Source organism: Nerophis lumbriciformis, linkage group LG19 (genome assembly GCF_033978685.3).
Source record: "Nerophis lumbriciformis linkage group LG19, RoL_Nlum_v2.1, whole genome shotgun sequence".
Lineage (NCBI taxonomy): Eukaryota > Metazoa > Chordata > Actinopteri > Syngnathiformes > Syngnathidae > Nerophis > Nerophis lumbriciformis.
Window position 1 is genome coordinate 30284133 of NC_084566.2, and position 25977 is coordinate 30310109.

The following is a 25977-nucleotide window of genomic DNA, read 5'->3' on the forward strand; positions in this document are numbered from 1 at the left end:
AAAGTTCATTGACACTTTGCCACACACACAAGATAATGTGAGCTTTTTGTGGAGGACTGCTAAAACATGGCAAAGTACTGAGAATACCCTAATTATAGTGAATAATGCTGGTTAATAATGTTGGTATTGTAGCGTCCCGGAAGAGTTGGTACTGCAGGGAATTCTGGGTATTTGTTCTGTCGGGTTTGTGTTGTTTTGCGGTGCAAATATTCTCCCGAAATGTGTTTGTCATTGTTGTTTTGTGTGGTTTCACAATATGGCACATGTTTATGACAGTGTTGGCGTTGTTTGTGCGGCCACCCTTGGTGTGACATGTATGGCTGTTGACTAAGTGTGAACTTCATTCATTTGTCTGTGTGTGAGTTTAACCCTTGTGTAAGGTTCATATTGTTGTTACTCAGCCAGCGTTTGTGGGTTTGATGGACCCGTTGCATTTTGTGGCTTTTAATGCCTCACAATCAAACACTTTTATGTTAAAATACTGAACAGATGTTTACCTTATCCCAATAAACATCTGCTCAGTATTTTAACATAAAAGTGTTTGATTGTGAGGCATTAAAAGCCACAAAATGCAACGGGTCCATCAGACCCACAAATACTGTCTGAGTAACAACAATATGAACGTTTCATGGAAAATGTATCTGCCAGTTTCTGCATCCCACAGGGATTCTTCTTTTGTGTTTCTGCACCTGCGGTTCCCACACAAGGTTGCAACATTGTTTGTCAACACTGTCTGCTCTCATTTTCTCGCACATTTGACCCTCTGATGTTCTGTGTACCTACACTCTGTCCTCCTCCTGTCTAGGTGTGTGTGTGTGTGTGTGTGTGTGTGTGTGTGTGTGTGTGTGTGTGTGTGTGTGTGTGTGTGTGTGTGTGTGTGTGTGTGTGTGTGTGTACACAGAACATCAATTATCACACTTCTATTAGCCCCGGGTCCAGTGGACCCGGACATCTTATATGTAATAGAAATGTGTAGGAGGGGTGTATGGTGTGTGGTCATTAAATATGTATTCTGATATATGTTCTTCACAGAAAATGAGCCCAAGTCAGTGAGTCTCAGTTTGAAAAATTAATTAATTGTATCATTTGTCTTTTAATAAAAAATTAAAACGGGTCCCACAGACCCGAACACCACACAAGGGTTGAACTAGCATAGTGATTAAAAATGGCTTTGATCATACAGAGCGATAAAGTGATCTTGACATCTTCAAATAAAGACCTTATACAACTCGTCCAACGCTAGGGTTTTTTTAAGTGTTAGAAATTGTGGTTCTATTAACACAAACTATTGAAAGTTCTGCATAGGGTTCCCAGCTCAGGCCTGAATATAATACATTTTTGTATCTATTTGCACTAAAGATGTCCGATAATGGCTTTTTTGCCGATATCCGATATTGTCCAACTCTTTAATTACCGATTCCGATATCAACCGATACCGATATATACAGTCGTGGAATTAACACATTATTATGCCTAATTTTGTTGTGATGCCCCGCTGGATGCATTAAACAATGTAACAAGGTTTTCCAAAATTAATCAACTCAAGTTATGGGAAAAAAATGCCAACATGGCACTGCCATATTTATTATTGAAGTCACAAAGTGCATTTTTTTTTTAACATGCCTCAAAAGAGCAGCTTGGAATTTGGGACATGCTCTCAGCATGAGGAGGTTGAGATGGGCGGGGTTGAGACAGGGGGTGGGGGGGGGGGGGGGGGTAGCGTATATTGTAGCGTCCCGGAAGAGTTAGTGCTGCAAGGGGTTCTGGGTATTTGTTCTGTTGTGTTTATGTTGTGTTACGGTGCGGATGTTCTCCCGAAATGTGTTTGTCATTCTTGTTTGGTGTGGGTTCACAGTGTGGCGCATATTTGTAACCGTGTTAAAGTTGTTTATACGGCCACCCTCAGTGTGACCTGTATGGCTGTTGACCAAGTATTCGTGGCATTCACTTATGTGTGTGAAAAGCCGTAGATATTATGTGATTGGGCCGGCACGCAAAGGCAGTGCCTTTAAGGTTTATTGGCGCTCTGTACTTCTCCCTACGTCCGTGTACCACTCCGTACAGCGGCGTTTTAAAAAGTCATAAATTTTACTTTTTGAAACCGATACCGATGATTTCCGATATTACATTTTAAAGCATTTATCTGCCGATAATATCGGACATCTCTAACATGCACTTAAATGCCCCTAAGCACCAGTTTGTGGAGTTTTGTGCTCTATTTGCTTTAAATGTTGTTTTTTGTGTAAATAAAAACTAGGCAGGAATCGGCTTTGTTTTATAATTTATAATGCAAAAAAAAAACGTTTGTTTCGCTTTATAGAAAAACTAAATAAAGGCATATTTGTACCGATGGCCAAAATCACATCAAAACAGTGTCCTGCTAATGGAAGATACAAATAGACCGAAAGTGGAGCAGGAAGTTGTGCTATAGGACAAGTGCATTGTAATAGGAATGATGCTAAGTGGTGATCAGTGTGGCTGCTTGTGGTCCATGTGGGATGCGGCCTGGTAAGACTGCAGGTCCTGCCCGATGTACTCTGTCACTGTGGACCAAACAGAGTAGGATGTGGAAATAAAAAAAACAGATTTCTTAAGAAAACATCACTTGGCTTCCACTCACCTTCCTCAAAAGTGATGGGGTGCATGGGGGTGGAGCTACTGGACTCCAGAGGACATCCTTGAATCTTGGCATCCCTCTCGTCCCCGTGACTCATGCCCTGCGCACTCCCAGGGGGGTCCCAGCTCTCGTAATTAGAATAGGGTGCCGAAACTATGTCCTGGTATGGGTTCATGTGGGCAGGAGAGGAGGAACACAGCTCCGGAGGGTAAATGGAGTACTGCGGGTACGGGGGAGTGGGAAACGGAGGCAGTGGGGACGTGGAGATGGGGCTCCCGGCTGGGAATGGGCTAAGAGAGGTGGAATGGGAAGGTGAGGGGGAGGAAGACAGGTAGGGGGAGTCCAACCAGGGGGAAGGTGACGGCGGTTGAGGACCACGGAGGTAGAGAGGGGGGAGGAGCTCGGTAAAACCCAACTCTAGGTTCTCGAAGCCATCGTGATGCTCGGACATGGTGGGGCCCGACCCACCGGGCTCATCCGCCGTCACTTCGGCGCCATACTCCTCCTGGTAGGCCAGGCTCGTGCATGGAGGGGAGCAGGTGGAGGAGTAAGGGGGCAGGTGGAAGCCAAGGCTCGTCTGCTCATCCAACATGGCGTCAGCCCTCACGTGTTGATCGCTGTTCATTCTGGACTGACCTCTATCTTGGGGCAGGGACAACAGGGGCTCCTCCTCCTTGAACATGACTGCAGGAAGAAAAAAAGATATTGATGGGTCCCAAAAATGTAGTCACAGGTTACCACAAAGGGGCAGAAGGACCATGCAGTACATCGCCTTGGGGTACTCCCATATCCAAACGTGTGTATTTTGGGTTACTTTCGAAAATGTACAGCATTTTCAGCGGTTGCTAGGGGTGTAACGGTACACAAAAATTTCGGTTCGGTACGTACCTCGGTTTAGAGGTCACAGTTCGATTAATTTTCGGTACAGTAAGAAAACAACAAAATATACATTTTTTGGTTATTTATTTACCAAATTTGTAACATTGGGAACACTATAATAATTCTGCCCACGTTAATCAACATTAAACTGCCTCAAGTTGTTGCTCAGATTAAAAAAATGACAAAACTTTTCTTCTACATATAAAAAGTGCAACATTAAACAGTTTCAAGTCAACTCATCATGCTTAATTTATTACAGCATTTGGGAAGCTGGTGTTGATTTTTATTATGTAAATGTTATATTTTTATCAACATGTGATAACAGGGACCCTGCCATTCAAAACTAGGCTGCTGCATTACTAATGATGAATGTAACTATAGCTGAAAAAAATGGTACAATAGCAATAGGAGAGACTATTCATCCCTGAACACCATGGAGTTCATGTAGGCTTAATGATGCAGTTACATTATTATATCAACTATCAGAGACAGAAACTCTTCATTTAACATAATGTCCTTTTTTGCTGCTTCAACACAGCTCAATCAACACAGAAAAAGGTAAAGTGAAATAACAGACAGACAGGGCTTTGCTGTCCGTAACACACACACACACACCACAAAATGAGCTAACGTTACGCTAAAAGCGAATTAGCCTTAACCAAGCCAGGACTGCGAGCGAGCTGAGCTGCCTTTTATATTTCTAGAAGGTCAACGGGCTCATAGTAATGTTACTAGTAGTTGACTGGGAGGTGTTTATTATAATTTGGGGAGAGTCCTCTGCCTGATGCTTACCTGCTAAACACTAAGCATTGACTACATGCGCTCTGAATACGCACTGCTGATTGGCTGTTACCGCTCTGAATACGCACTGCTGATTGGCTGTTACCGCTCTGTTTGTAACCAATCAGATGGTTGTGTGGGTGGGTGGAGAGTACTGACAGAAACAGAGGCAGAAGGAAGCGGAGGCGGCTACTTAATATGTTCGTGTGGAAACTCGTTCGGTACACCTCCGAACCGAACCGAAACCCCCGTACCGAAACTGTGCAATACAAATACATGTACCGTTACACCCCTAGCGGTTGCCAATATCAAAATAAGTGAAATGTATCCAACTAGCCAGCGATCTGAAGGGTTCGTTCACATTTATGTTGTGTTGTTAGATGTGTGACGTGCATACTAACTAGGGAGATATTTGAAGCAATGACTGCTGCTCCGTTTCCTCTTCCCGTTGGACACGTAAAGAGTAACCGACACTGGGCGACTGACGGACAGGTCGCAGTAGGGAGGGACCCTCACACACAGCAAACACTGGAGGGACAACCAACCGTATTGATACAGAAGAACAAGAACCTTGCAGCAAATCACCAAAAAAAAGTGTACAAAAACTACCTCGTTGCTGTTGTCTCTGTCCACGGGGGCCTCCTGCTCCCAATGAAGTTTGCCATCTGATTGGTTGGAAGAACAACCAACATCCAGGCTTGATTTACCTCGGGTTTTACCGTATATGTACTGTCATACTTGCCAACCTTGATACCTCTGAATTCGGGAGAAGGTGGGCGGGGTTAGGGGGTTTGGTGGTAGCAGGGGGTGTATGTTGTAGCGTCCCGGAAGAGTTAGTGCTGTAAGGGGTTCTGGGTATTTGTTCTCTTGTGTTTATGTTGTGTTACGGTGCGGATGTTGTCCCGAAATGTGTTTGTCATTCTTGTTTGGTGTGGGTTCTCAGTGTGGCGCATATTTGTAACAGTGTTAAGGTTGTTTATACGGCCACCCTCAGTGTGACCTGTATGGCTGTTGACCAAGTATGCATTGCATTCACTTGTGTGTGTGTGTGTGTGTGTGTGTAAAAGCTGCATATATTATGTGACACGCTGTTTGTATGGAGGAAAAGCGGACGTGACGACAGGTTGTAGAGGACGCTAAAGGCAGTGCCATTAAGGCACGCCCCCAAAATTGTTGTCCGGATGGAAATCGGGAGAAATTCGGGAGAATGGTTGCCCCGGAAGATTTTCGGGAGGGGCACTGAAATTCGGGAGTCTCCCGGGAAAATCGGGAGGGTTGGCAAATATGTGTACTGTAGCAAGTGCATTACAACACAACAATGGAGAGAATCTACAGTTCGCACTCACCAGTGGATCTCTCCATGAAAACAACCCTGGAGATGGGCATGAAGTTAGATCCGCTCAGCATCAGATCCTCACCGCCCTCCACGGAAGAGGAAGTGAGGCTGACCGACTCGATGACGGGCAACTCCTGCGCTGACCGCTGGGCTGCGGCGGGGAGAAGAGGACAAATCAGTCCGATGTGTCGCCGCCATCTAACCCGAAACGTTCGCCGCTCACAGCATTCGATGGGTAACGAGGCCACCTGCAGAGCTAGGATGCGACCAGGGGGGGAAACTGGGGGCGCCAAAGGTAGATGCGTGCGGAAGACCAAGCGGACGCGCGTGTTCTTCCTCCCGACGTCCGTTTCGCCTTTTCTTAGCTCGATGTCCGAGTTCCTCAGTTTGAGAATCCCAGCGCAGTCGATGCTGTGGCGTCCAACGATAGTATCATAATTGCTGTCTCCCAAACACAACCCCAGTCTACTCACAGTGCGGCCATGTGGTTCTCTGGATTAAGAGGGATGTCCAGCAGTTTGGTGCCCGCCTGGATGCTCTCGTGACTTGCAGTGCCCACCATTTTCCCGGTCACCCTGAAAAGAGACTGATGAAGGGCTGACCAAATCCAAAGTGGTTCTGTATAGAAATGTCCGATAATATCGGACTGCCGATATTATCGGCCGATAAATGCTTTAAAATGTAATATCGGAAATTATCGGTATCTGTTTGAAAAAGTAAAATGTATGACTTTTTAAAATGCCGCTGTGTACACGGACGTAGGGAGAAGTACAGAGCGCCAATAGACCTTAAAAGCACTGCCTTTGCGTGCCGGCCCAATCACATAATATCTATGACTTTTCACACACACAAGTGAATGCAAGGCATATTTGGTCAATAGCCATACAGGTCACACTGAGGGTGGCCGTATAAACAACTTTAACACTGTTACAAATATGTGCCACACTGTGAACCCACACCAAACAAGAATGACAAACACATTTCGGGAGAACATCCGCACCGTAACACAACATAAACACAACAGAACAAATACCCAGAACCCCTTGCAGCACTAACTCTTCCGGACGCTACAATATACACCCCCCGCTATCCCCCCACCTCAACCTCCTCATGCTATCTCAGGGAGAGCATGTCCCAAATTCCAAGCTGCTGTTTTGAGGCATGTTAAAAAAAATAATGCACTTTGTGACTTCAATAATAAATATGGCAGTTCCATGTTGGCACTTTTTTCCATAACTTGAGTTGATTTATTTTGGAAAACCTTGTTACATTGTTTAATGCATCCAGCGGGGCATCACAACAAAATTAGGCATAATAATGTGTTAATTCCACTACTGTATATATCGGTATCGGTTGATATCGGAATCAGTAATTAAGAGTTCGACAAAAAAGCCATTATTGGACATCTCTACTATTATTCATTATCAATAGTGCTATTTCTATTGGTATTTTTATTGCTCCATTTGTAGTGTAATAATGCTCATTGTCATTTCTGTGTTAATTTTTACTTCACTGAATGCTTCTATGCTATCACTTTTCGTATCATTTTTGGACATATCGTATTTGCTGATGTTGTTGTTGTTGTTGTCTCCCTGTCTTATCCTCCTCTTGTCGCCACAATTTCCCTTCTTTTTTTCTTCTTTCTATCCCCTCCTGCGCCAATTAATATAAATCCATTTAAATAAAGTCAAATACAAAGAAGGCAACAAGAGAAGTATCCCACACTTCTCTTATGTAAAGTACTACTGTACAGCAGATATGGGCATCTACATCAACAATATGATTTACCTCAGGACAGGACATGTTAAAACATTTGAAATACAAAAAAACATTTGGTCACTTTAAACCCCTACTGTCTACTGGTCAGAGCCAATATGAGGGTACATGTCGTGTAATACACATGTACACTACAACCTTTTTTAACAAAGACATTACTATTTATTAGGGAGCGTTTCCACAGAGTTTTTCCAGAGCGGCCAGCCTGAAATACGGGTGTCAAGGACAGACGCGGAAGGAGATTTTTAAAACAAAGTTCTAAAGCTTAGTGATATCAGATATATCATATTGTAGGTGTTTGGGTTTTTTTTACCCTTCGCGTTCATATTTCGCTGTGTTTGTTGCATTTTTGTTGCGTTTGGCTTGATTGTAAAATATGTAGATCGAGACGTTCATATGTTGTCAATATTCAGTGATTTATCGTTCATAGTTAATATTGTAAATCCCACATTCTTTATGTTCATGTACATTTTGGGTGTCTCAAAAGACATGCACCTGGGGATAGGTTGATTGGCAACACTAAAATTGGCCCTAGTGTGTGAATGTGAGTGTGAATGACCCCGAAAGGGACAAGCGGTAGAAAATGGATGGATGGATGATCTCATGTGAACTTGTCAAAAATGGCACATTTAATTCAACAACTTAACAACTTGATGTCATGAAAGATGGATTATTTTGACTGGCAAAAGGTTTTTCTTTTAATTGCAATGTTGCATTACATAGACCTACGTACACTTTACAATAAAAGGTAGCTCATTTATCAATACGCTGATGTCATAGTGCCACAATCGTTAAGTGTGATACCCTCATATTGTTTTTATTTTAAGCACTTCATAAGGAATGATGATTTTGGTCTAATATGGCTCCTTCAACGTTTTGGGTTGCCGACCCCAGATTTAAGTATTTATATATATATATATATATATATATATATATATATATATATGCAGAATGTGGTTTCTTAGCGCAAGGATTTTGGCACCATACATCAGTCCAAGAATTTCCCAAGAATTTCCCAATACCTGTGTATCTGATAGAAAGGATGTGGCCTGATGGATCGATCATCTGCTGTTCCGACAAAAACCTGCAGGGAAAGCGGTTTCCTCTCGGTGTATCCACTCAGCTGCAAAGAGTAATTAGTGTGCTATGGTTTCGACATGTATTGGGTTTGGATTGAAGAGGTGCTGTGCCACTATGTCACCTTGATGACAGGATGTCCCGTTGGAATGGCCTTGACAGCTCCCCGGCTGCCCTCAGTCTCGTAGTGCGCCCGGTGGTACGGACGGGGTTGCACCTCAATGCGCAGCTCGTACTGGTCAAACTGGGAGGGGAGGGGCCAGTCGAGTGGCGGCATGGCGTTGGACCTAGACATATTCGGATCAATTGTTGATGCCTGCAATGTGCTAGTTCACCGAGATCTCAGACCAGTAGGGGGTGGCAAATGACCAGATCTGGAGAGCTGGCAGACAGCTAAACGAAACAAGCTATGTGTAATGTGGGACCCCAGGAGAAGGGTGGTGACTAGGGTTGCAAAGGGGTGGAAAGTTTCCGGAAATTTACCACGGGAAGTTAAGCTCGGGAAGCTTGGAAATATTGACCATTTTTTGATTATTCAAAGTTGGACACCGTCCATGGGAATTAATGGGGAATTACAATAATTATGTATTATTGGGCACTTGTCTATATGCTGCTGCATCTTTGTGGCATTTTTGACGTAGCTCTTTGCACAGTATTTGCAAATGTACACAGCCTTTCCGTCTACATTGGTTGGGGTGAAATGTCTCCACACATCAGAGGGTGTACGTGGCATTATTCTGTTTGTATTTATTTATTCTTGTAAAACACTAATGCAATGCCACACACAGATATAAATAGTCCGCTAAACAATTGGAGTAGTCTTTAAAAATATTTCAATGATGGACAAATGAATAGAAATAGGCTAGATCAGTGGTTCTTAACCTTGTTGGAGGTACCGAACCCCACCAGTTTCATATGCGCATCCACCGAACCCTTCTTTAGTGAAAAATAAAAAAAAAAATTTCAAATTCACGACAAAGTTCTATGTTTTCTTTACTGGTGCACAAAATGAACCGTTCATGAAAATTACCTTGTTCAAAGAACAAAACCAACACAGTGCATGAACTCACAACAAATTACACAAATCATTGTTTGGGGTTATCCATAATACACCGATAGGTAGAAGTTTTTATTTACAAGATGAGTTGGGTGTGTCTTGACCTACACGGCGGAGGCTCCACCGAACCCCTGAGGCCGACTCACCGAACCCCTAGGGTTCAATCGAATCCAGGTTAAGAACCACTGGGCTAGATGAATAAATGAACACTCAATCAGCATGCTAAATCAAGGTACCGTATTTTTCTGACTATAAGTCGCAGTTTTTTTCATAGTTTGGCCGGGGGTGCGACTTATACTCAGGAGCGACTTATGTGTGAAATGATTAACACATTACCGTAAAATATCAAATAATATTATTTAGCTCATTCACGTAAGAGACTAGACGTATAAGATTTCATGGGATTTAGCGATTAGGAGTGACAGATTGTTTGGTAAACGTATAGCATGTTCTATATCAGTGGTTCTCAAATGGGGGTATGCGTACCCCTGGGGGTATTTGAAGGTATGCCAAGGGGTACGTGAGATTTTTTTTAAATATTCTAAAAATAGCAACAATTCAAAAATCCTTTATAAATATAAATAAAAACCTATCTTTTTTTCCAAATAGTTCAAGAAAGACCACTACAAATGAGCAATATTTTGCACTGTTATACAATTTTATAAATCAGAAACTGATGACATAGTGCTGTATTTTACTTCTTTATCTCTTTTTTTCAACCAGAAATGCTTTACTCTGATTAGGGGGTACTTGAATTAAAAAAAAAAATTCACAGGGGGTACATCACTGAAAAAAGGTTGAGAACCACTGTTCTGTATGTTAGTTATTTGAATGACTCTTACCATAATATGTTACGTTAACATACTGTCAAGACTTGGACTTTGGCGTGGTTTGTTTTCCCATGGTGCAAAGGATTTGGACCGGACATGGTGTGAAGTTAAATACATGATTTAATAATAGATTATAAAGTATAAACAAAAGGCGCGCAACAAACTTGGCTAATAAAACAAAACTTGCACAAAGGCAGAACTATGAAGAAAAGGAACAAACAAAAGGCGCTCACAGCGGAGGTACAAAACAGTGGCTTGAATAAACAAAAAACTTACGTGGCAAGAAAAGAGCAGCATGAACTATGACCTGGACAGAGTAAGCAGCGTGTCAAGAGTGCAGAGCATGAATGTGATGTCGCCAGGCCGGCCAACAGAAAATGACAGGCTTAAATAGTCATGTGGTGATTGAAAACAGGTGCGTGAGTTCAAATGAATCAGGTGCGTGAGTCGTGAGGACAGGTGAACTGATTGGTAGTCATGGAAACAAAACAGGGAGTGAAAAAACAGAAACTGACAGAGTGCACAAACCAAACAGAACATAGCCAAACTAAACATGATCACCAAGACATGACACATACCAGGCACGTTCTTAGTTGGTCATTTATGCGTCATATAACGTACACTTATTAAGCCTTGTTGTTCACTATTCTTTATTTTAAATTGCTTTTCAAATGTCTATTCTTGGTGTTGGGTTATATCAAATAAATGTCCCCAAAAAATGCGACTTATACTCCAGTGCGACTTATATGTTTTTTCCTTCTTTGTTATGCATTTTCGGCCGGTGCGACTTATAATCCGAAAAATACTGTATAACCTACTGTTGTATGACAACAGAATGGCTAGCAGAACAGAAGGCAGAGGAAACTACACGTTTTGATGTAGTATTTGCTAGTTGAACTTTACAGATCACAAAAAAGGTCAATTCGGATCGCGAACGTTGTTAGCATAAATAAATGGGAATTAACATAGAGAAAATTAGCATCACGGCTAACGGAGAAATATTTTCGGTTCATTATGAGACTGTGGTGGTACATAAAACTAGCTAGCTAGAGATATTGGCCCCAAAATAATTTAACAAGTACAGGAACAGCTCGCTAGCTTGAGTGGAAGTCTGCTGGAGTAGTCTACAGTCATACAGTAACAAGCAATTGCACCTCTATTCAACTTAAATACCATAGATCAAATATATTTACCCCAGTAATATCATCAAAATTTACCTGACTGGATGGAGTCCTTGGGCTCAAATACTAGTGTGGCCTCAATAGCCCTGCTTTAGTGTGTAGCATGCTGGGAATTATCTGTGCATGTGATGGAAGAATGCACCGCACATGTGACTGAGGAATAGGGATGATACTCGAAACCGATTTTCCCGGTTGTTCGATAAGAAAAGCACCGAGTCCTCGGACTCGAATCCCTTTTTGAGAACCGGTACCCGTTATCGAGACCACTATGGTAAAGAAAAAGAGTTGGTTCTTTATTCGAATCCCTGGGAACGAATCCCGTCCCGACCAGAAATGCTCCGTGTGACATCACAAGAAATGATGTCACGTAGCTTTGTCATTAGGCGCAGATAGGGAAAGCAGGAAAAACAATGGACCGGAAAAAGCGCTCCAAGGTGTAATAAAGTTCAAAACAAAAGGTATAATTCAATGAATAACTTTACTGAGAGATTTGAGCAGGGTACAAGCACATGACGAATACTTTTACGACCAACCGGAAACATAGCAACCAGGCTAGCAATGCACCTCCTTTACGGCAGCTGTCGCAACGTTCTTAAAGCAACCGCAGCACATACATATATATACAACATCTCCCTTTTTTAAATTTTGTTTTTCTTTCCTTGTAAACAAAACAAAATCACACTGTATATGTGTTGTCTGTCTAATTATAAATAATGCAGACGAGGCGTGTTGGCTGAGTTCTTGACGTTTACTTTCACAGCGTGCTCATAACCTCATTCTTAGCTGCCGGGTGGCGACATGCAACAACACTTTTCGGGGCTGCCGCGCATGCTCGTCACTCCCGTTGCATAATGGGTAGTGTAGTTTTTATATTCCCTAGCTCAGGGGTCGGCAACCCGCGGCTCTAGAGCCGCATGCGGCTCTTTAGCGCCGCCCTAGTGGCTCTCTGGAGCTTTTTTAAAAAATGTATGAAAAATGGAAAAAGATAAGGGGAAAAAAAATTATTTTTTGCTTTAATATGGTTTCTGTAGGAGGACAAACATGACACAAACCTCCCTAATTGTTATAAAGCACACTGTTTATATTAAACGTGCTTCACTGATTAGACTATTTGGCGAGCGCCGTTTTGTCCTACTAATTTTGGCGGTCCTTGAACTCACCGTAGTTGTTTACATGTATAACTTTCTCCGACTCTCTAGGACGTGTTTTATGCCACTTCTTTTGTCCACCAAATTTTTAATGTTGTGCGTGAATGCACAAAGGTGAGTTTTGTTGATGTTATTGACTTGTGTGGAGTGCTAATCAAACATATTTGGTCACTGCATGACTGCAAGCTAATCGATGCTAACATGCTATTTAGGCTAGCTATATGTACATATTGCATCATTATGCCTCATTTGTAGGTATATTTGAGGTCATTTAGTTTCCTTTAAGTCCTCTTAATTCAATTTATATCTCATGACACACTATCTGTATGTAATATGGCTTTTAATTTTTTGTGGCTCCAGACAGATTTGTTTTTGTATTTTTGGTCCAATATGGCTCTTTCAACATTTTGGGTTGCCGACCCCTGCCCTAGCTCATAACATCACATCTTTCCCCCCATAAAGAAATAATGTTAACTCAAAGTGTATTTCTTTTTTTAGCTTTAACTTTTCATTTTTTTAGCATTGTGACCACATTTGCAAAGAACTTTTCTCTTCATAGAATTTTCTTTCAATAAAGAAATAAAGTGCAAAAATGTCAAAGCATCATAACAGTTATGTCAAATAGCAGCAGAAGTGCACTTTTTGGAGAGCTGTATTAGTTTCAGTTTTGTGCCCAAGGGACTGATTTTATTTAACACTATATTATTATTTATACACCTATAGTGATCACAGAGACAGGTTGTTTTTGTGTTACTGTATATATTTGTTTTTCTGAAAAATCCCACTTAATATACTTTGGGTAACAACAGTCAATATTTATTTATTTTATTTTTTTAGTGGGGTAACAGTCAATATTTATTTATTTATTAGATTACATTTTTTTCTTATATAATAAAAGTGAGCTTTTGTTAAACCAAATATTGTGTTTTTTTCCATATACAACAACATATCTGGACTCTAAGAGAATTGATAACTGTTCAATAAGAGGATTCGATAATAGGCTCGAACTCGATAATTTCTTATCATCCCTACTGAGGAATGCACAGTGCAGGGTTGAAATTCTACTGAATTTGCATTAAATCAGGTTGTTTTAGCTAATAATCATGCTGCAAGATCTAGCATGTTGAATTCAATCTTTATTATCGTTAATTCCCATATATTCCCGTTAATTCCCATGGAAAGTTTCCAACTTTGAATATTCCCGGAATTTTGCAACCCTAGTGGTGACTTACCTGAATAGAGGACTGTGAGCGCTGGCCCGTGTTCGACCCCAAGCCAAAGCAGGGGGCACCGAAAGGTAGTCCATACCCATCGTAGGGGGCTCTCTCCTGGTCTGCAGGGTTTCTGGAAGCGGACAGGAGGGGCTGGGACCTGGGGTTTGCTCCCGATCCACCTCCCTTGGAGACAACTAAGTGGGCAAGAAGTTGGACTGAGGTGACTTTTACAGGCAGTACGTTTTAGATGGAGTGTCACAGATACCTGCTCCATTGACGTCTTCCTGGTTTTCTGCGGGATGCTTAGCTCACAGATGTTGGGCGGAGCTTGTGACGTTAGGCTTAAGTCTGCACCCTCCAGGATGCCCCCGTGCAGCTCCTCGGAATAACTCGCCCTGCGGGAGGAGCATGGGGAGGCCAAGGGCGAGTTCCTGCGCTTCTTACCGCTCGGGGAAGTGGGCCTGGAAGAGGGCGAAAGGCCGAAATGGAGCGCGGCCTCGTTAAGCTCCTCCTCCTCCGTCAGCAGGGAGTCACAGCTGGATGCTGGGCTGAGCCAGCCGCGGGAGGAGAGGCTGGAGGCAGGGCTGGGGCTGAGCGAGCCGGGGCATTTGTCTCGGTAGGTGAAAGGGTCCAGCAGGGGGAGGTAGAGGCGCTCCCTGTCCCACCTGCCACCGCCATCGCCATCCATGTCCCAGGAGTTGGAGGGTGCCGGGTCGTCCTCGGGGGAGATGGTGGTAATCTGGATGCTGGGACACTCCACCACGCGGGACTCTGAAACCTGACAGATGCAGGTTCTTTATCTTTTTGTTGAACTTTACTCGAATCTTGGGATGCGTTTCTTCCTCCTACCTGAACAGAGCGTGCCGGCAGGCTCTCGTAGGTTCCGCTGAACTCCTTGACTGTCGCTCTCCTGGGAGGCGGGGAATGCATCCCAGCCCTCTGATTGGCAGAAGGCGGGGGGCTGGGGATGCGGATGGAATGGCCCGCATGAGTGGCAGCGAGGTGGCTGTCTGTCCCTGATTAATGGCAAGAAATATATATCTTAAGTTTCAGACGTAAGACAACCTTACATCAGAGAGATTTTTTTTATGTTGTTAAACCACAAAAAGTTCACTCCCTCTTGGAAACATTCTTGCATGAGAGACCCTCATTATATGGCCATTGAATTTGGTAAACATCATCAAGTGGCAAGTATATCCATTTTCATCATCATTATTAGCTGTGCATTCGTCCAGTAAAAGCTAATTGTTGCCATACCAGCATCTCACTTACTGTTTGCATCTTTGGCAAAGCTCAATTCAGTTAAAGGGGAACATTATCACCAGACCTATGTAAGCGTCAATATATACCTTGATGTTGCAGAAAAAAGACCATATATTTTTTTAACCGATTTCCGAACTCTAAATGGGTGAATTTTGGCGAATTAAACGCCTTTCTATTATTCGCTCTCGGAGCGATGACATCACGTTATGACGTCACATCGGGAAGCAATCCGCCATTTTCTCAAACACATTACAAACACCGAGTCAAATCAGCTCTGTTATTTTCCGTTTTTTCGACTGTTTTCCGTACCTTGGAGACATCATGCCTCGTCGGTGTGTTGTCGGAGGGTGTAACAACACGAACAGGGACGGATTCAAGTTGCACCAGTGGCCCAAAGATGCGAAAGTGGCAAGAAATTGGACGTCTGTTCCGCACACTTTACCGACGAAAGCTATGCTACGATAGAGAAGGCAAGAATGTGTGGATATCCTGCGACACTCAAAGCAGATGCATTTCCAACTGGACTGGACAGATCAGCTTTCAGGAAAAGAGAGCGGATGAGGGTATGTCTACAGAATATATTAATTGATGAAAACTGGGCTGTCTGCACTCTCAAAGTGCATGTTGTTGCCAAATGTATTTCATATGCTGTAAACCTAGTTCACAGTTGTTAGTTTCCTTTAATGCCAAACAAACACATACCAATCGTTGGTTAGAAAGCGATCGCCGAACTCGTCCTCGCTTTCTCCCGTGTCGCTGGCTGTCGTGTCGTTTTCGTCGGTTTCGCTTGCATACGGTTCAAACCGATATGGCTCAATAGCTTCAGTTTCTTCTTCAATTTCGTTTTCGCTACCTGCCTCCACACTACAACCATCCGTTTCAATACATGCGTAATCTGTTGAATCGCTTAAGCCGCTGAAATCCGAGTCTGAATCCGAGCTAATGTCGCTATATCTTGCTGTTCTATCCACCATGTTTGTTTGTATTGGCATCACTATGTGACGTCACAGGAAAATGGACGGGTGTATATAACGATGGTTAAAATCAGGCACTTTAAAGCTTTTTTTTAGGGATATTGCGTGATGGGTAAAATTTTGAAAAAAACTTCGAAAAATAAAATGAGCCACTGGGAACTGATTTTTAATGGTTTTAACCCTTCTGAAATTGTGATAATGTTCCCCTTTAAATAACATGTCAGTCAACATGATATAATTCAAAAGAATGTGAAACAGTGAGCTAACAGCTAGCGGTGGGTTTATTTGCCAATCATGTAATTTGACCAAGAAGTTTATTTATTTATTATTTATAATGTCCTATTCTACGCCCTACTTTTGATGGATAAATAATCTCTGTCTCAAAAAAAAAAGGGGAGAAAAAAAAGAAGAAAAGGGTTCTTTGTACCGATGCTGGCGTTTCAGGTGGGTGATAAGGTTTAATGTGTTGACGCGTAATGAGTTGTTTTTTTTTTCTTCCTGGCGGAATGTTTGCAGAATTTGGTGCAAATAGCGCATGGAATGTCTTCCTCTGAAACAGTGAGGAAGTCCAAAAACGATCTACGCCATGTTTGTTTACAACGAGCTCAGGGGGATTTTACAACGTGATTAGGAGAAAAGGAGCGCTTGGTTTGCTCACCTCGCCTCCAATCAGTTGGAGTTGGAGCTATTTTTTTCATGTTAACACATTAATCTGTGTTATCTCATAATTCCTCATATTAGTATGATAATTATCTGTCCAATTTGTATCACAAACCCCTATAATATCACAAAGCTGACATGCATATTTTTAATCAATTTATTGTATTGGCTTTGAAAATTACATTTTTTTTTTTCCCCAAATATTTTTATTGAATTTTGCAGACAGTACAGTATGATGGATCATGGCAACAGCAAGTTGAGGTATCTGCACATTTTACAATATGTAACATAGTAAACCCCACCCCTTACAATACCCACCCACTTTAATTCCCAAAGTAATTGTCACCTAGTGCCCACAACAAATATAGACACACACATGAATATATGCAAACTTAGATTCAATCTAACAAATATATTAAAGATAAACAAAAGATAAATAAGGTAAAATAAATAAATAAATAAATACTACATAAGATATGCAAAAAAATATATAACGTAAATGAAAATGAAATTTTTTCGTGTATAACTATGCGCAAAGTGTGCCATCTAAAAGCTGACACGTAATAAAAGCTGTTGCTCAACCTTCTTAACGTCTCCTTTGGCTGCACGCTAGTTTGAAGGAGTGCAAATAAAATTTAACAGGAGCTCTTGTTTAGTGGCAAATACCTAAATAGTACGTAACATCCCCGAAACTGGCCGGCTTATGTCACACTTGATTATATCAGACGATTGCAAAGGTCCCATAAATAATGAGGCGGTTTTCATATGTAGATTTTAGAGTAGTTTATATTCCATAATTCCACAGTCATATGGAAGTAATTTACTTAAACAGACCCCGCAACCTTTTTTTTTTTTTTCTGGCCTGCTCATTCCCCCAAACAACAAACTTTTACACAAACGTTCCAACCACATCATTCAAAGTATCATACAGTTCTGCAAGCTAACTATCTTCCGCCAATGACTTTGGACGATTGGTGCCGTGACTTCCTGTCGTTTTTATGCGCTCAACGAGCGTTCAAACCAAAAGAGTGGTGTTGTCTTCCGCTGACGTGGACGCTCAACAAAAACAAAATGAAAAGCCGAGGTGGAAAAACAAAGAAACCTTCAAATGTTTCCTGGCAACAAAACATTTCCAAGTCATTAAAGCTGCAGTGCTGCATTTCTTTTAAACAGGAACTTTGTATATGCAAGCCCAATTTGAAGTAACTCCTGCAGCCACATGAATTTGCTACGTATAAGAAGTGTTGTAACGCAGAAAGTTCCAGAAATTAACATCGAAGAGTTCATTTGTGTCTCACTAATGCACACTGCAAAAACTGAAATCTAAGTAAGATTGAATATCTCAAATAAGGGTGATATTTGCTTATTTTCTGTCTGATAAGATAATTCTTCTCACTAAGCAGATTTTATGTTAGAGTGTTTTACTTGTTTTAAGGGTTTTGGTCCTAAATGATCTCAGTAAGATATTACAGCTTGTTGCTGAGATGCTATGACCTATATTGAGTAAAACATGCTTGAAACTAGAATATCAACTGATGCAAAGCTGTGTCATCAACACTCACAAGTATAAAACTACTTTTTTAAAGTAATAATTTCTTATTTCAAGCATGAAAAAAAAAAATCATGATTTTGACATAATTGTGTCTCATAATTAAAACAGATGACAGCCAAATGGACTTTGCTGTTTTATTTTCAATGAAACAATAGAAAATATGTACTCATATAGTAGTACAGTTGGCACAGTACAGTAAACTGACAGTTAATATTTAAACATTTAACATTTGACATTTCAAACAATTTTGAACAGAAATAGTTCATGCACATTCAGGTAAATTCCTCAACGTTACAATTAAAAAAAAAAAAATTTGGGGCAGGGGCCAGGCTGTATATATGCGCACTAATTGACTGAAAGAGCACGCACTTGGCGCAATGATGTCATGTTATCGATGGAAAAATGCATTTTTAGACCATATGATTTGCCTGAGCGGCTAGTAGACCCCGAGAGTAACAAGCAATTCCTTTTTTGCCTTTCCATTAAGAACAATAAATTAGTTTTTAGTATAAGTTTGCTGGTTTCAAGAAATGTAATGCAGAGCGCATATCATTATGTCAAGATAATGGCACTAGCATTTACTTATTTAAGAATATTTTTCAACATATTGAGCAAAAAGGTCAATTTTTTTTTCCTACCAAGAAAAGTGCACTTGTTATTAGTGAGAATATACTCATTTTAAGGTATTTTTGGGTTCATTGAGGTTAGCTAATTTTACTTGTTTTGGAAAGTCTTGACAAGCCGAATTTTCTTGTTCTATTGGCAGATGATTTTGCTTAGTTCAAGTAAAATACCCCTCATTTTTGTAATTTTTTTCTTGTTTTTGAACACTGACTTTTTGCAGTGCAGAAGAAAAGTTGCTTTTGCATATTATTGCGAAACAAAATGCCAGATAATATGTCTTATACACACACCATAATAATACTCGTATGTTGAAGCACAGTACAATCCATAGCTTACCAAAGTCGTACTAAAACATTTTGATAGATTTTTGAGCGCCGTGTGTAATGTTCTATATTTTCAATGGAACATATACAATTTTGGTGTTGTTTACTTGAGTCTAATTGCAGTCTACACGTATCTCTTATTTGTGACTGCCATCATATTGCAGTCTACACGTATCGCTTATGTGTGACTGCCATCTACTGGTCACACTTATCATTTCACCATGTGCCAAATAAAATAGCTCTGAGGTTAGTAAGCACAACCAGAATTATTCCGTACATTAGGCGCACCGGGTTGTAAGGCACACTGTTGAGTTTTGAGAAAATGAAAATGAAAAGTCCGGAAAATACAGTAACTAAGATGTTGCTGTTGTTTACTTCAGATTTAGTAGTAGTCACTTGTTCAATATGTTTAGTTAAACTAGTGGTGTTCCTCAAGGTTCCATTTTAGGTCCTCCCCTTTTCATCATTTGGGCTATTCAACTGGTGGCTCGTTCAGTTCAATTCAAAAGACCTGTGAGAGACTCGTGTTTTTGCAAAACACCAGAGTGCGGTTTGTCATATAGATGAACTTTGACTAGCTTTTTTGTAGAAGGTCCTTAAAAACTGCAAAACGCCCAGTTGTAACTCTGATAAAATAAATATATCAAAATCCAATAACTTACTATACCGTAGAAGTGTCAAACTCATTTTAGCTCAGGGGAGGAAAATCTGTGCACATGCGGGCTGGACTATTAAAATCATGACATTAAAACTACAAAATAAAGACAACTTCAGATTGTTTTCTTTGTCTTACTTTGGCCAAAAATAGAACAAACACATTCTGAAAATACTACAATAAAAATATAGAAAAAAAGACTGCAGCTGTAAAGTTTAGATTTAGATTTAGATTTATATTTATTGGTCCCCTTGGGGAAATTCATTGTCACTGCCGTACATTTAAACACTAGACATTACACATCACACAAAAAAAAATAACAAAAAGACATCATACATGACTAACACACATTTACAGGCTTGTCAGACAGGTCGGCCGGGCCTGCTGTTAAGGGCGGCTATAGCTGCAGGGATAAGGCTTTTCCTGAGGCGGGCCCTCCGGAATTTGATAGTTCTATACCTGCGCCCTGATGGTAGTGGGATGATGTATTGGTGTAGTGGGTGAGTGACCCATGAAGTAAAGAAGAAAGTAAATGAATGTTTATAACTGAATACATTTACACATTAAAACTTGTTTTCTTTTGAATTATTTTTTTTAAATAAATTAACGTTCATGACGGGCTTTTTCCAAAACCCCAGATAGAATGTGAGATATAACAGGATAATGCAAACATTAATCATTTGTTTTCAAAACAGTTACAAAAAAGTGGGACCCCAAGAATTTACAGTGGGACCCCGTTTTAATGACTTGATGGGTTTTGAAAATTCCTAGCGCCAACACTGATGGAGTATTGGTGCGTGCCAAACAGCAGCAGGCGGCTGTGGCCTGCGGGCCGGTTCTAATACCAATCAAATATCATCCCGGGGGGTCATAGATAATATCTGACCCGTGGGCCTTGACTTTGACACCCATGCAGGGTTCGGGAACCTTGTTGGCTGAGAGAGCCATGAAAGCCAAATATTTTAAAATGTATTTCCGTGAGAGCCATATAATATTTTTTAACACTGAATACAACTAAATGCGTGCACTTTTAAGTAAGACCAACATTTTTAGAGTATAATAAGTATCTTATTCTTTTTCATAACATTGTTATTCTGAAGCTAACCAATAATAAATCAAATACTTCTTACCATTAATGCGACTTCTTGAACAGGTGCGGTAGAAAACGGATGGATGGATTCAAATGCATGAGAATGTTTTATATTTTGAACGTTATTTTTAACACTGTGATTACCAGAGGAATTATTCATTAGTTATCGTGTTAAGCAATGTCAGCTAAGATTTATCTGAGAGCCAGATGCAGTCATCAAAAGAGCCACATCTGGCTCGAGAGCCATAAACATACTTGCGAACCCTCCCGATTTTCCCAGGAGACTCCCGAATTTCAGTGCCCCATCCCGCAAATCTCCCGGGGAAACCATTCTCCCGGATTTCTCTCAATTTCCACCCGGAAAACAATATTGGGGGCGTGCCTTAAAGGCACTGCCTTTAGCGTCCTCTCTCACCTGAAAAGGAGGTTATTATATATGTCTCCGTTATCCATAGGTTTATCTATAGCCCATAAAGTAGGCAGGCACGGAGCTATTTCTCAGCGTGTGTTTATTCCAGCCGGCACGTTAATACACTGACACACAACATCCGGATTCCCATCATTGCATTGCTTCAAAATTACGGCAAGTAGTAATGTCCAAAAACATAACAGAGACGAAGCAGAAGAACGAAGAAGAGACATGGCGACGACGAGTAAGAAGAAGAAGTACGCTTTCAAGTTCCAAAATGATTGGAAAAAATAATTTCAGTTCATCCAGGACAGCTGGAAGGGGAAGGGGTATGCTGCCTGCACATTTTGTAGATCAGACTTCTCCATTGAATACTCATTCATGAACGGATTATTTATATATATACAAACCCCGTTTCCATATGACTGAATGAAATAAATTAGTTTATTTCGGTCATATAATCAACCATCAACCATTAACCATTTTGTGTGACCAGTTTAAGAGTACAGACTATACATATACAACAATCATACACATTTACAAACAAAAGGAAAAGAAAAGGAAAAAAAAGCATGACCGAAAAAGGAATAAGCTGAGTTGGGAATTTGTGTTAGATATAAATAAACGGAATACAATGATTTGCAAATCATTTTCAACCCATATTCAGTTGAATATGCTACAAAGACAACATATTTGATGTTCAAACTGATAAACTTTTTTTTTTTTTTTGCAAATAATCATTAACTTTAGAATTTGATGCCAGCAACACGTGACAAAGAAGTTGGGAAAGGTGGCAATAAATACTGATAAAGTTGAGGAATGCTCATCAAACACTTATTTGGAACATCCCACAGGTGTGCAGGCTAATTGGGAACAGGTGGGTGCCATGATTGGGTGTAAAAACAGCTTCCCAAAAAATGCTCAGTCTTTCACAAGAAAGGATGGGGTGAGGTACACCCCTTTGTCCACAACTCCGTGAGCAAATAGTCAAACAGTTTAAGAACAACGTTTCTCAAAGTGCAATTGCAAGAAATGTTGGGATTTCAACATCTACGGTCCATAATATCATCAAAAGGTTCAGTGAATCTGGAGAAATCACTCCACGTAAGCGGCATGGCCGGAAACCAACATTGAATGACCGTGACCTTCGATCCCTCAGACGGCACTGTATCAAAAACCGACATCAATCTCTAAAGGATATCACCACATGGGCTCAGGAACACTTCAGAAAACCACTGTCACTAAATACAGTTCGTCGCTACATCTGTAAGTGCAAGTTAAAGCTCTACTATGCAAAGCGAAAGCCATTAATCAACAACACCCAGAAACGCCGCCGGCTTCTCTGGGCCCGAGATCATCTAAGATGGACTCATGCAAAGTGGAAAAGTGTTCTGTGGTCTGACGAGTCCACATTTCAAATTGTTTTTGGAAATATTGGACATCGTGTCATCCGGACCAAAGGGGATGCGAACCATCCAGACTGTTATCGACGCAAAGTTCAAAAGCCAGCATCTGTGATGGTATGGGGGTGCATTAGTGCCCAAGGCATGGGTAACTTACACATCTGTGAAGGCACCATTAATGCTGAAAGGTACATACAGGTTTTGGAACAACATATGCTGCCATCTAAGCGCCGTCTTTTTCATGGACGCCCCTGCTTATTTCAGCAAGACAATGCCAAGCCACATTCAGCACGTGTTACAACAGCGTGGCTTCGTAAAAAAAAGAGTGCGGGTACTTTTCTGGTCCGTCTGCAGTCCAGACCTGTCTCCCATCGAAAATGTGTGGCGCATTATGAAGCGTAAAATACGACAGCGGAGACCCCGGACTGTTGAATGACTGAAACTCTACATAAAACAAGAATGAGAAAGAATTCCACTTTCAAAGCTTCAACAATTAGTTTCCTCAGTTCCCAATCGTTTATTGAGAGTTGTTAAAAGAAAAGGTGATGTAACACAGTGGTGAACATGCCCTTTCCCAACTACTTTGGCACCTGTTGCAGCCATGAAATTCTAAGTTAATTATTATTTGCAAAAAAAAAATAAAGTTTATGAGTTTGAACATCAAATATGTTGTCTTTGTAGTGCATTCAATTGAATATGGGTTGAAAAGGATTTGAAAATCATTGTATTCCGTTTATATTTACATCTAACACAATTTCCCAACTCATATGGAAACGGGGTTTGTATATATATATATATATAAGAAATACTTGAAAATATATACACCCCCCTCTGCCCCCATCTCCCGAATTCGGAGGTCTCAAGGTTGGCAAGTATGCCCACGGCACACCAGACTGTATCTCACGGCACACTAGTGTTCTGCGGCACAGTGGTTGAAAAACACTGTTGTGGAGCAGTGTTTTTAAACCTTTTTTGAGCCAAGGCACATTTTTGGCGTTGAAAAAATGCGGAGGCCCACCACCAGCAGAAATCATTAAAAAGCGAAACTCTGTAGACAATAAAAAGTTGTTGTCGCAATTGTTGGATATGACTTTAAAGCATAACCAAGCATGCATCACTATAGCTCTTGTCTCAAAGTAGGTGTACTGTCACCACCTGTCACATCACGCCATGACTTTTTGAGTTTTTTGCTGTTTTCATGTGTGTAGTGTTTTAGTTCTTGTCTTGCGCTCCTTTTTTGGTGGCTTTTTCTCTTTTTTTGGTATTTTCCTGTAGCAGTTGCATGTCTTCCTTTGAGCGATATTTCCCGCATCTGCTTTGTTTCAGCAATCAAGAATATTTCTGTTAGTTTTATCCTTCTTTGTGGGGACATTGTTGATTGTCATGTCATGTTGGGATGTACATTGTGGACGCCGTCTTTGCTCCACAGTAAGTCTTTGCTGTCGTCCAGCATTCTGTTTTTGTTTACGTTGTAGCCAGTTCAGTTTTAGTTTCGTTCTGCACAGCCTTCCCTAAGCTTCAATGCCTTTTCTTAGGGGCACTCACCTTTTGTTTATTTTTGGTTTAAGCATTAGACACCTTTTTACCCGCACGCTGCCTCCCGCTGTTCCCGACATCTACAACGCAATTAGCTACTGGCTGCCACCTACTGATGTGGAAGAGTATTACACGGTTACTCTGCCGAGCTCTAGACAGCACCGACACTCAACAACAACACATCATTTGCAGACTATAATTACTGGTTTGCAAAAAATATTTTTAACCCAAATAGGTCAAACTAGATAATCCGCGGCACAGTGGTTGAAAAACACTGTTGTAGAGGATGTTGGGTCTCTGCTATATACAACATGAGACTAATCTTGAAGAGATCCTTAGCTTACTGGAAATACGTCCCCCCCCCCAAAACAATTTAGTACACAAGTAACATTAAAGACCAAAACCACAAACAAAATGCTGTTTGAGGCCACAAAGAGCCTAGTGCCGGCCGTGGCGGTGGACGATGCGGACTGGGTGAGAGTGGAGTTGTGTTCGGTCCTAAGAGGTTGAACTTCCTTCCCAGATGGCAGCTCTTAACTCACACGCACGCCTGATTACAACCACATTGCTCGTCACACGCACGAATGTTCCCATGCATGTCAGACCACCCGTGGGGGGGATAAGGGGGAGATCTTTCACACGCTATGCGAGAAATGTTCCAGACTGACCTGGACCACCTCCACCGCTGCTGTCAGCGGGCTCCGCCTCGCTTCGCTCCCGGCCGACGGCGCTCTTCTCCGGCATGGATGCCGGCGACGTCCCCCGGCCCGGCCGCGGAGGGTCCTCCTCGAACACCAACTTGAACTCAAACTCGCCCTCCTCCCAGCCGGAGCCCGGCGCGGCCCCCATCGGCGTGGAGGTCGCCCAAGCAGTCCCGAATAAGTTTCTTTTATGAAAAGAGGAGGGGGGGGGGGGTGAAAGAATCCTTGCAAAGTCTCTTTCTCTTGAAGTTCTTCTTCTACTTCAAACGTGATGGCTGGTTGTTTTTGTCCCCCCACCCACCCTTCCCCCCCGTTCATCCTCCCTCCATCGTCATCCCCACGCAAGAGAGAGGAAGAGGAGGGGGAAGAAAAAGTTTATCAAATATTTTGTCGTCCTTTACCCTTAATTGCCTCGGGTTGGTTCTGCGGCTCCTTCCCTCATAGGCCCACCTGTCTGTCAATCACCGAGACGTCCCGCCCCCTAGCCCCCTTCCCTCAGAGTCCCGCCTTCTTCGTCCTCATCTCATCAACTTTCTCACAGTCGTGAAAATACGAAAGAAATCCAGACGTGGTCCATACCTCACGAGAAGTGGCTGCAATGTGGCAGAGTGACCACCAGGGCGTGAAGATAACCTTTAAGGCAGTGGTCCGTGGAACGACAAGAAATTTAAAAAAAAACATTTTTTTTAATTATTTTTTTTAAATTATTAAATCAAGATAAAAAACACGAGATACACTTACAATTAGTGCACCAACCCAAAAAAACTCCCTCCCCCATTTACACTCATTCACACTCATTCACACAAAAGGGTTGTTTCTTTCTGTTATTATTTCTGGTTCCTACATTATACATCAATATAGACCAATACAGTCTGCAGGGATACAATCCGTA

At 41.5% G+C, this 25977-nt stretch overlaps 1 protein-coding gene across 2 annotated transcripts; it reads right to left on the bottom strand.

The window, feature by feature from the left end:
• Nucleotides 1–2264: 2264 nt before the first annotated feature.
• On the bottom strand, nt 2265–25416 carry nfatc4 (nuclear factor of activated T cells 4). 2 transcript variants are annotated; one of them, XM_061978996.1, is made up of 13 exons: nt 25053–25416; nt 14745–14911; nt 14161–14673; nt 13914–14089; nt 8590–8752; nt 8411–8511; nt 6086–6187; nt 5836–6023; nt 5623–5763; nt 4886–4941; nt 4678–4804; nt 2621–3301; nt 2265–2543 (listed from the first exon to the last, which is right to left on the bottom strand). In XM_061978996.1, the coding sequence occupies exons 1-13, from the start codon at nt 25231–25233 to the stop codon at nt 2470–2472; spliced, it is 2670 nt and encodes an 889-aa protein (XP_061834980.1). In that variant the 5' UTR covers nt 25234–25416; the 3' UTR covers nt 2265–2469. The 2 variants fall into 2 exon arrangements, with proteins under 2 accessions (XP_061834980.1, XP_061834981.1); XM_061978997.1 differs by lacking the exons at nt 4678–4804; nt 4886–4941.
• Between the last annotated feature and the right edge of the window lie 561 nt (nt 25417–25977).